An 11,544-nucleotide genomic window follows, 5' to 3' on the forward strand; every position below is an offset into this window, starting at 1 on the left:
TTCCAGAAACTCTTAATCCTATTGTGATTGCTCATTGTTCAATAATAGTCTGTTGAAAACGAACTATGTTGGTGTTTCAGTTAACAATTGTACAAAAGAAGAAACACATTTAGAGAAACACTAGAATCTATTTCGTGTCTCATATCACATATACATTTTGTATACTCACAAGTTTTATTTGAAACATGCCCAGAAATATCTCTTACTGCTCTGCATGAATCCAAGAATATGCATCTGCACTGTGCCACTTACTGATGGAAATAATGGATGAAAAGCTGGTATAGTAATCCATTTGGACAATGAACAAGTATCACTACTAGTTGCATGAATATACTGCTGCCATCTTCTCTGTATCACATGGAATGTCAGTGCTGATCTCTCTTTATGTAGGTGCCGTCTCTTCCACAAAATGTGCCACAATAGTGGCAACTTGGCACTAAGTGCAGATGCAGTAATATACATGATCTACTTTTGACAAGAAATTATCCATCGCCACTTATGGGATCTTCTATTTGGAACATCTCAGATGTCCTTTAAAATGTTCCAATGTGTTTATAAAATGTGTTTTGATGACTAACCATCTTCCCTATTTTTTGATAGGAAATACAGTTCCAGCAATGTTTGCCATCCCAGCAGCAAACCAACCTGAATTCACAGGTTATTTCATCCCAGCACCACCTGCAGCATACAGAAATCAGGCTTGGATGTCTTATGCTGGAGACCATGATTTCCCAGGACTATGGGCTGACTCGGTAATTGAGCAGATTTTATTGTACTATTTGTATCTCAGAGTAAACTGATACATACAGGTAGTCCTCGACTTACAATCACAATTGAGCCCAATATTTATGTTGCTAAGTGAAACATTTGCTAAGTGAGTTTTGCTCTATTTTATAATCTTCTTTTGCCAATGTTGTTAAGTGAATCATTACAGTTGATAAATCGGATTTACTCATTGACTTTGCTTGTCAGAAGGTCACAGAGGTGATCACCTGATCCTGGCACACTGCAACTTTCATAAATGTTGTCAGTTGTCAACTGTCTGAATTTTGATGAGGTGACCATGGGGATCCTGCAATGGTCGTAAGTATGAAAAATGGTCGTAGGTCACTTTTTTTCAGTGAAGATGTTATTTTGAATAGCCACTAAATGAACTGTTACAAGTCGAGGACTATCTGTTCCTTTTTTAAAAATGCCATTGTTGCTATTATTATTTCAAGGGAAAAAAAATAACTTTGATAGAAATACACTAAATACAATAAGAATATTGATCAATGACTTGCAATTAAATAGCAGATTGAAGATATATGCCTAACACATTCTAGTATACAATAAACAGTAGTATAAGAAATTTGATACTCAATTTCTGGCCAGGAAATATCTCTACTGAACTATAAAAATATTCAAATATAAAAATTGTTTAAAAATTGAATTAAAATAAATGTAACTCAATTGAAATAGAATAAACAATTAAAATCAATGAGATGAAAAATTAAATAGTAAACAATACACTAAGAATATTATAAATAATGTGTAGCTATGTGACTGATTAAAATACAAAATTCTAGATTCTAAATTTAGGTTTCAGCATCAATGAAAAAAGCTGTCCTTGTTTTTCGAAGATTTGCATTCAAATAATAAAAGTGAAGAGCACATTCACATATGTAATGGAATATGATTGATACTGGTTACAGATTTGCTGATTGTATTACTCAGCTATCTAAGTCATTTCCAGAAAGAACTTAAAAAGTATGATGTTACAGTTCAACAACAGAAAGTTCACTTTGCTAATGTTCATTAATGCTTTAGGTTCCTTTTATAAAATGTTATTATCCAAATAGTTGTTACACATATTCTTCAAATTTTCCAGTATGCCTAAATTGGGGTTAAACAGAGTATTAGAACCATAAAACATTTAGTAGAATAACAGAGTTGGAAGGTATCTTGGAGGTCTTCTAGTCAAACAGGAAATTCTATACCATTTCGGACAAATTGTTGCCCAATCTGATTGTGATTTCCCAAAGTAATTGGAAAATGACATAAAGAGTTAAGAATGATATGGTTTCAGTGATCAAGTGAGATATATAATGCCAAAACAGACTTTACATAATTATTAACACATAATAATCTACTAAATACATGTAGTTTTTACAACAATTGAGCCACAAGTTTCAGTTGCTAAATGAGACATTTGTTGCATAGGTTTTTCTTCATTTTACGACCTTTCTTGCCACAGTTGTTAATCATTGCAGTTGTTAAATTAGTAATAAAGTACTTAAAATTAATTTTAAGTGAATCTAGCTTCCCCATTGACTGCTTGTCAGATTACAAAAAATAGTCACATAATCTGTGACACTGCAACCATCATAAATATAAGTCAATTGCCGAGCATCTAAATTTTGATCATGTGACAATTAGGATGCTGCAATGGTCATGTGTGAAAAAGTCATAAGTCAGTTTTTCAGGGCTGTTGTAACTTTGAGTGGTCACTAAATGAACTGTTGTAAATTGAAGACTCCCTATATTTAGTTCTTCTACTTCATAATATTGATGAAGATATGGTCTGCATTGGTTTTCTTCTGCTGGACGTTATAAATTAAATAATAATGATAACTGATACACTGGGTGCCGTACAAATAAATCTTGTAGGGCACTTAGAAAATCCTTGCATTGACTACATTTCCATCAGCCAATTGCCAAAGGCCTTAGTGCTTGAATTCACATGTTTACTGTGTCCATACATTACAACCAGGGGTGAAATGCTCCCGATTCACTTGTGCCTGTGAATTATCAGAGAATCAGTCGCGAAGGAAGCACGAAGCTCTGCCCACCCCTCCGGACACCAACATTTGGGTTCTTTTACCCTCTGTGCATGTGCAGAATGCTTTGTGCATGCACAGAGGGTAAAAGAATCCAAATAGTGAGCGGAGCCTTGCGCTCCCTTCGCAACTGGCTCTTTGATATCTCACAGGTATGAGCGAACCGGGAGCGTTTCACCCCTGATCACAACGTGGTAGTTTCTTCAGAAGAACCTAATGCATATGAAGGCCAGTACAGTAAAAAAAACCTGGCAATTGTAGCATTGCCACTCACAACCTACATGGCTTAGGACCAGGTTACCTACAGGGCCGTCTCCAGCTTCATGTATCCCAGCGACTGGTCAGAGCCCGCAGAGTGGGCCTTCTCCAGCTCCCGTCAGCCAAGCAGTGCCAGTTGACAGGCTGTTGGGGAAGGGCCTTCTCTGTGGCAACTCTGACCCTCTGGAATCAACTCCCCCTGGATATTTGCACTTCCCCCATTCTCCTGCCTTCCAGAAGGCTTTAAAATTTTACCTTTGCTGGCAGGCCTGGGGCTGCTGAACTTCAACATCTAGCCCTGGTCTTCAGTATGATTGTGGTGTGAGTGAATAGGGTTGTATGATTTTAAATTTGGGTTTCTTAGATTGTTTTAATTATTGGACTTCTAAACTGTTTTTTGTATTTTTTAATATGTTATGAGCCGGCTATATAAGTCAAATAAATAAATAAACAAACCCAATTTTTGTAAACAGATAGTAATAATAATTTAAATCTTATATGTTGCCCAACTCCCAGTGAATCGGGGCAGTTTACAGATTACTAAACATATTTAAAAGCAAGGAAATGAGGGGGAAACCCAACAACAACCAAAAATATGGATGGAAACAAAGATTCGTTGTATATAAGATCTTGAATGGAAAATATTTAGTTTAGGGTTTGGTGGTATTTTCTTTTGCATCCCTGGTTGCCAACGTGGGGTCCACGCCCCCCAAGGGGACTGTTTGATTTTTAATAGGGGCAATTGGAACCTTGTTTAAACCGTTAATGGTCTTTTCAGGCTTCCTCCACAATAGTAGGAGTTCACTTTTTGAATAGTAAGACTTATATGTCACAGGGGCGGGGGATGAGGATTTTAGAGATGCTTAAGTGGGGCATGGGCATAAAAAGGTTGCGAACCACTGTTTTACCACTGTAACTAGGAAATTAGCACTGAGAGAATTTTGCTGTAGCGTTATTCTAAATCATCTTGTAAGCTTTTATATTAAGAGCTGAAAATTGGGGACTCCCACTTTTTAAAACACAGAGTAAAACAGAGCACTCCAGTATTGAAATTTTGGGTGTCAGGATAGTATTCTAGATCATTTATTTTTGGAAGATCATAAAACATTTATATGCATTACTTTCTTTGTAAAATACTATGCTAATATTTTAACTATTAAAATAATAGTATATCCTCTCCTCAGAGACCACAATCTGTTTCTTAAATCAGTGTCACTAAGCAAAATGGTTGCTAAGTGAACATGTGACTGAGAAAGAGAGATATGCGATGTAGATAAGTAGTTCCTGCCATCTCATTCAGATAAAGTTCTTTTGTACAGTGTCCTGTACCTGACCCATTTATTCCTGGATTCTCCTCCCCTCTTCACAGGGTAAAGAGACTGGATAAACAAACTATCTCTCCTTGCTTTTCTCTGCAGTGCAGCTCTTTCCTAAAAAGTGCTAACTGCAAATTAAGAAATGCAGCTTTGTGATCTTAATTATTTGAATAAAACTGCTCTGTTGGTGTCTGAAACTGAACAGAGTTTAATCAGTTTCACACTGAAGGTTTTTCTTTTTAGTTTCATGAAATTTACTTGTCATTGTGTGCATATTAGTTAAAAATTATTTATTATTATTATTATTGTCATTTTATAAGGTAAAGAATGGCTGCAAAAACAAAAATCAGTTAAAAGTGATAAAATAAATGCTATCAATAAAAGTTATTTATCTACTGTAGGTCTTATTGATATCTGTAAATAAGACAATCATATATCCCTCTGCCATCAATTGTTCTCTTTATTTTACATCTTCCTTGATAGAATTCTAGTATTCACAATATTTTAATTTGTGTTGATCTACTATTTCTTGGATATAGAACATTTCTTGTGTTGAGAGCTATGAAGACGTTTTTTGGGCACAGCCTGGATTTGCATTTATTCCATAGTCTCAATATGGCATATATAATGTAATGTTTTTTGAAGTCAACATTAACTTTATTATGTCACAAATATCTATTCAACCCAAATCTTATGTTATGTTCCTTTAACTCTAAAAGTCTTCTATTTCTCCGCAATACCCACTCTTTCATGCAAATCAAACAACAAACTGCAAAGTACAATTTCTAATCAGGTAACATTTTTCTTTGGAAAATACATTATTGTTTGGATGGCATGCTATCTCTACCATTCATATTTAGAAAAAAAATATAAGAATTTATTGATAATGGCAACACTGATTTTATGAAGCAATGCAGATTTGCAGATGGTTGGGTTCATAAAAGTGTTTGATTCCCTGGATTTCTCAGCATTGTAGTTCTGCTTTATTTATTTTATTTTATTATATTTGACTTCTATGCCGCCCAATCACAAAGGACTCAGGGCGGCTCACAACAATATAAAATTACAATAACAATTTACCATTTTTATGATTCTGAACTAGAGAAATACTGGCCTCTAGTGCTTTATTCCAAGATGTAACTTAGCATTAGTTGAGTAACAGAAATGTAGTTTGATTTTATCTTTAGAACATTAGGTGCCTAGTAAATTTTGATTGTATGTTGCAGCCTTGAGCAGGATTGAACAATAAAATGGCACACCTTTGATAGTTTAAATATAAATAACATTCTAAAGAATATTGCAATTGCTTTTCATTGTTTTCAAACAATATTTTAAAGTATCCCCTTAAGTTTAAAATGGTAATTTCTTCAACAAAACAAGAGTCCTAAATTAATATCCCACACAAATTACAAACAGAAAGAAGAATATTTTATATTTAAGTATTTATTAAAGCATTTATTTGTCTACTCACTATCTTGGAATCTTAGGGCAGATTAGAATTCTAAAAATATGTAAGAGAATCTTGTTAAAGGAAATGAAAATACTTTTAATTTTAATACTTAAAAATGAAACACTTTAACGCTTAAAAAATGAGATGCGTGATATTCTTTTTTTTAAAGAAAAAAATGTCCACAGAGGGAGTAACTATGCTTACAGCTGATATCTATCTATCCATCCATTCATGTATGTAAAGACTAACTTTATTAAGACCTACACACACACATATATATATGTGTGTGTGTGTAGGTCTTGGCATATTCGGGTTTCTTCCCATATAAGATTCAGAGAATCCTGGTGATGTTGCGACAGGTTCCACTTGTCATCTTCAGGCTGGTGCTTTCAGTTTTGTCAAAGTACACACGCACACACACACACACACACACACACACGTTGTAGTTGTTAGTTATACACTTGATTTTTTGCCAACCAAACGTGGTTCTCCCAGACCAGAAGTCCCCAAACTTGGCAACTCTAAGACTTGTGGACTTCTCTATGCTGGCTGGAGAATTCTGGGAGGTAAAGTCTACAAGTCTTAAACTTGCCAAATTTGGGGACCCTTGTCCCAGATTGGCGGCTAGGATTGTGATTGAACTCCATTGTTTCTTTTGTTTTTGTTATTTATTTTGGGGAATGTTTTTTTCACTTAAGCTTTCTTCTGTTTACATTTTCTTTTTTTATTTGTAAGCTCCCCCTCCCCCTTAGTCAGATAGTCTCAGAATTGAAGTAATAAATAATAAAAGATAAATATTAACTGACAGGTTTGTTTAAAAAAATAGCACACTTTGTAGAGCTCTCTTTATTTAAGGAGAATGCTTATTGTGCTAGGTATCAGCAAGAATACTGCTGGAATACAGAAGGAACAATTACACATTCAGTGCTTCCGCTCTGTTTATTGAGGGTGATAATGAAATTTATGCTTTAAATTCTCTAATAAGTTGTATAATAGAACCGGAAGATAGCTGGAAAAGATTTGAGAAACTGAAAAAATATTTTGAAAAATGATTGAAATCCTTGCTTAAAATGAAAAAAAAATCATATACATACAAATCTTTAACAAAAAACTTATATATTCTGGCAGCCAAAACTTTCTGACTTGGGTATGAAATAGAAATGTGAACTCTTCTAATTTAATGGCTACCACATCTGTGCTGCAAATACGTTGACCACTAGCTCATAGCACAAGGATAAGAGTTTTCTGTATAGCATCTAGTGGTTGCCCAGATTTTACAATCCATGTCTAGTAATCCTATTTTAAGCAATACTTTCCTCTAAACTAGTGTGAAGATTTCCTTACATATTTTTTATATCATGTGAATAGAAAAAATATTTTGCTCTATCAACTCTTATTTCTGTAATTTCCTTATCTGAAAAAAACCATAAGTACTAATTTTTATAGATGATGTGACTATCTTTCTACTATTCTCCAAGTCATCTAAAAGGTTCAGATTCAGCTTTGGTTGCTCTGAGTAAGAAAGTTACAGAGAACTAAAGACTCTCAAGTAGAAGCCTAATTTGTCTTAGGCTTTAAACAAATATTATGTTCTCTTTTATATGTATTGTATCAATATGAGTGTAACATCTGCTTTGAAAGGCAATAATGTTCTATAATTTTTGAGCAAAAGTAAATAAATTAATATCCTTCCAATAAAATATCCTTAAAATTGTTTTACATAGGAATTATTAACTTTACTAGTATGATTATTAGGAAAAGGGGATAATAATAATAATTAATAATAATTTATTAGATTTATATGCCGCCCCTCTCCGAGGACTCGGGGTGGCTATCGTCAATTATTAATTTCAGTCTTCAGATTTGGGGTTATTAAATGAGCAGACATTGACTATTATACAAAATCTATGCAGAACAAAATAGCAGTAGCACTCAGACTTATATTACCACTTTATAGTGCTTTGCTACATCCCTCTCTAAGTGGTTTATAGAGTCAGCATATTGCTCCCGACAATTTGGGTCCTCATTTTTACCCACCTCGGAAGAATGGAAGGCTGAGTCAACTTTGAAAGTGGTGAGATTTGAATGCCAAATTGCAGGCAGACGGGAGTCAGCAGAAATAGCCTGCAGTCCTATGCTCTAACCACTGCACCACTGCCACTCTTACAAAGCAATCAAGTTAATCTTTAGATTTTAATGTCTTGTTTTTAGATTCTACTTGAACCTAGCGTCTATAGCATATAGTGACTTTAAAAATTAACAATATTCCAATAGATTAATATCAAGCATATCTATTCCACTGCTTCCAAAATAATCCAAAGCCTTATTATCTTATGTAGTATTATAGTCACATATTTTCAGAAAAGATATATCTGTTTTATTTTAGTGAATTAGGATTCAATATTATGACAATAAACTGAAACCTTTTCTGTTTTGAGGGTAGGGCAACATCACTGTGGCATGTACCATCATATCCGAGGAAAAGCGAAGTCTCACGCCAATTAGAGAAATCAGTACCTCTCTTGGTATGGCTTAGAGTATACTACTATGTTCCCATAAGATTATTGAGGAATGGAAAACAATTGATTTGACAAGGATTTTATTGATTTCATTCAATGATTTCCACTCAAAAATGGCATTTCCTTTGGAATAATCGAACTGATTATTTTACAGCTTTTCCCGAGTGATATATTTATATGAGTTAGGCATTGCAGCTGTTCTGTGTTGTTGTTTAAGTGAGAGGAGTCACGTTCTACTTAAAATCTTCTGTAGGTTCCACACCCTGGCTACATAGAAGCATATTCACATCCACCCTATCAGCACAACTGTCTTTCGATGCTTCATCCTCAATATGGTGAATCAGCAGATTTGTACCCAAGTCTGGAAGAAGCTCTGCACTCTGCCACAGCTGGATCTCATCAAAGCATAATAGAAAATGATGCTTCAGTCAGCCCTGTCTCCAGTCTTTCTACAACTGCCTTGGTGAAGGCAATAAGAAAAGAAGTAGCAAAGTTAGCCAAGAAGCAGACAGAAATGTTTGAATTTCAGGTTTGATGGGATTCTGCTCTGTAGATTTTCATCACTAGGAAGCCTCTAGCTTTTAAATTAGACTTGTCAAAAGAATGCCCTATTTTCCCAATTCTGATAGAGTCAATACTGGACCTTTTAAAGTGATAGCAACTATAATATCAGTTTCATGCCTGTTACAATAAATATTCCCTGGCATTCTTTGTGAAACATTGATATATTATAAGCAAGTGTTCATCACATATATCTGGTTTGATGACATTTCTACCACTGTAAACATTTGTTAAACCAAATGCCTGCTTACTATTCCAATATACAAAGTGCTGGAGAAGCACAAATATAGACCACTCTGTAGCAACATGTGCATGTAAAAAGTAAGTTTTATCTTTCTGGGTCAAGAGGAAACTAATACTCTGATAATTAAAGGACATGTATTCTTTCAATAGTGGTCAAGTAAGTTACATTTTGGAACACAGTATAAAGACTGAGTACAACAAAGCAACAGAGCTAGAAACCACATTTGGACTACAAGAATTTGATATGTATAAACTTCACAGAGTGCTTTATTAATGCTCTCAAAGGCTTGATCATAATCCAAAAACCAGGGGGGGAAAGAGCTGGTAAGAAGTATACTAGTATAATTAGTGTCTAATGGTATAATGTTACCTTTGAGTTACACAGAAAGTTTTCAATAGTGTCTCTGTTGACTGTCAAAAGGAAAAAGAAACTTGATAAAAAAAATACAGGTGTTAAAAGCTCTTGGAATCTTCCAATGAAATCAAATTCTCTATGTCCCCTACATTCAAAAAGGATTTCATATTGAACAAAGTGAAAATCGTGAATTTGAGAACCCTGAGTCTCAAGGTCTCAAATGAGAACTTAGTTGGGAATAATGAATGTACTTCTTTTTACACAAACCCCCCCCCCCACCTCTGCTAAAGACAGAGCTCTATTTTTTATTGAGTAAATAATGACACAGCTATGCAAAACATGTCAAGGAAACTCATGGTCAGAGTTTTGGCCATGCAGTCACTGAGCAGGAAAGGAGCATGACTCAAGGGAATGCTACCTTTATAGCCTGGCATCAATATTAAAGTTGTGAATAGACAAACAAGTTGGTTGGTTGAATAAAATAATATGCTGTAAATATGTTGCTGAAATATTTCAACAAATTGTTCTGTTGAAACTGTTGATATCGAAAATGATTTTGCCAAATCTAGAATTATATATTTTGAAAGATAAATGTGATTCTCTGTTTTATTGCGGTGTGATGGAAATAACATGTAGAATGAAAGTTGAATGCAAATATGCTGATTCATTTAGGATAGCTTCAAAAATGGCAGACTGTTAACAGAAAAACATTCATTTATAATACAATCTTCAAAAGAACTAAAAATGTTTATGTGATGACAAGTTGAATGAACGGATTTTTTGCTGGAATAAAAAATTACCTTTTAGGCAACTCATTTGTTCAGTTTTGTGGTATTTTGTGATAATTTCATATTTTGGGGAGTGTGTGTTATTTTCTTAACTTTCATTAAAGAAGGTAAAGAGGTAATGAGGTTGTAGTAGTACATACATTACAAACTTAGCCATCATACTATTCTTTTTTGGGGTAAGCAACAGACTGCAAAGCACAGAAAAGGAATGAGAAATTGTAAGTCAGAAGGCTTAAAAAAATAGTAAGTCAACAGACATACTGTGTATTCTTGTTTTAACATGTACTTCTTAAGTAGCTGATTGCCATTTGACTAAACTTTTATGTTTTTTCTGACATATCCAACTGACTTTCATAAAATACTAAGCATAGCTGTCTTTGTTTTGTTGTTGTTGTTGTTGTTTTGCTGGGAAGGGGGAAAGTTTTATTCCTTGCAACAGATGACTTAATATCCATTCTACTAGCATATACACATCTTAAAATGTCTCAGTTCCCTCCATCTTTAACATTCAACCAAGGTAGTCCTTGTTAAGCAACTGGGACAGTGACTATGTGCAGTTACTATGGTGATGAAAAAGTAACTGTGTGACCATTGCCTTTATGTATAACCTTTGCAATATTGCTTTCTCAGTCATGTTGTGTTCAACATTACATTCAATATATGCCTGTGCCTCACCCATATTCACCTTTAGCCCAGAGCAAAAAACTACACAAGCTAACTTTTCCTAAGCTGTTTTTTTCTGCAGTGCAAAAGTGTCAATTAGAAATTAACAAGCTCAGGTCTGTGATCTTAATTAGTTGATTAGAGCTCTCACATGGGTGGCAGTTGCTGGCTGAAATTGACCAGAAATCAATTTCACACTTTTGTTTGATTCCTAAGCAGTTCACTAGGGAAAGAGCCCTTGACAGGGCATTCCTTTTGATGTGTATTCCCTATTTTGTGCCTACTGCTACTTAACTAACTTGTAATTCCTTCCTCTCCAATGAATGCAAATACTAAATCTCAATTATCCCAGTACTGGGATGAACATTTCAAATTTAGCAACTATATCACCTACTCACTGAATGATTGGAATCACTAAACAAGGTCTGTCTATAATCTATATGTTCTACTTTTTTGGTCATTTATTCATAACTTTCAACTTTTTATTTTCTCTTGACAGACACCAATACTTTTGGCTCAAACGCCTTAAATTTGAATTGCTCTGTCATAAAATTTATCTACTTGTAAACCAT

The 11,544-nt window shown here is 34.4% G+C and overlaps 1 protein-coding gene across 2 annotated transcripts in view; it reads left to right on the forward strand.

The window, feature by feature from the left end:
- The window catches only part of KIAA1549L (KIAA1549 like), a 93,826-nt gene extending 83,490 nt beyond the window's left edge, over positions 1-10,336 (forward strand). Inside the window, exons 19-20 of one of the 2 annotated variants that reach the window (XM_070735474.1) lie at positions 601-752; positions 8,616-10,336. In XM_070735474.1, the coding sequence (XP_070591575.1) occupies positions 601-752; positions 8,616-8,897 (434 nt within the window). In that variant the 3' untranslated portion in view covers positions 8,898-10,336. The remainder of the gene's footprint in view (positions 1-600; positions 753-8,615) is intronic. The other variant, XM_070735466.1, reaches the window with a different exon arrangement.
- Positions 10,337-11,544: the final 1,208 nt, after the last annotated feature.

The sequence above is a fragment of the Erythrolamprus reginae genome, chromosome 1 (genome assembly GCF_031021105.1).
Source record: "Erythrolamprus reginae isolate rEryReg1 chromosome 1, rEryReg1.hap1, whole genome shotgun sequence".
Lineage (NCBI taxonomy): Eukaryota > Metazoa > Chordata > Lepidosauria > Squamata > Dipsadidae > Erythrolamprus > Erythrolamprus reginae.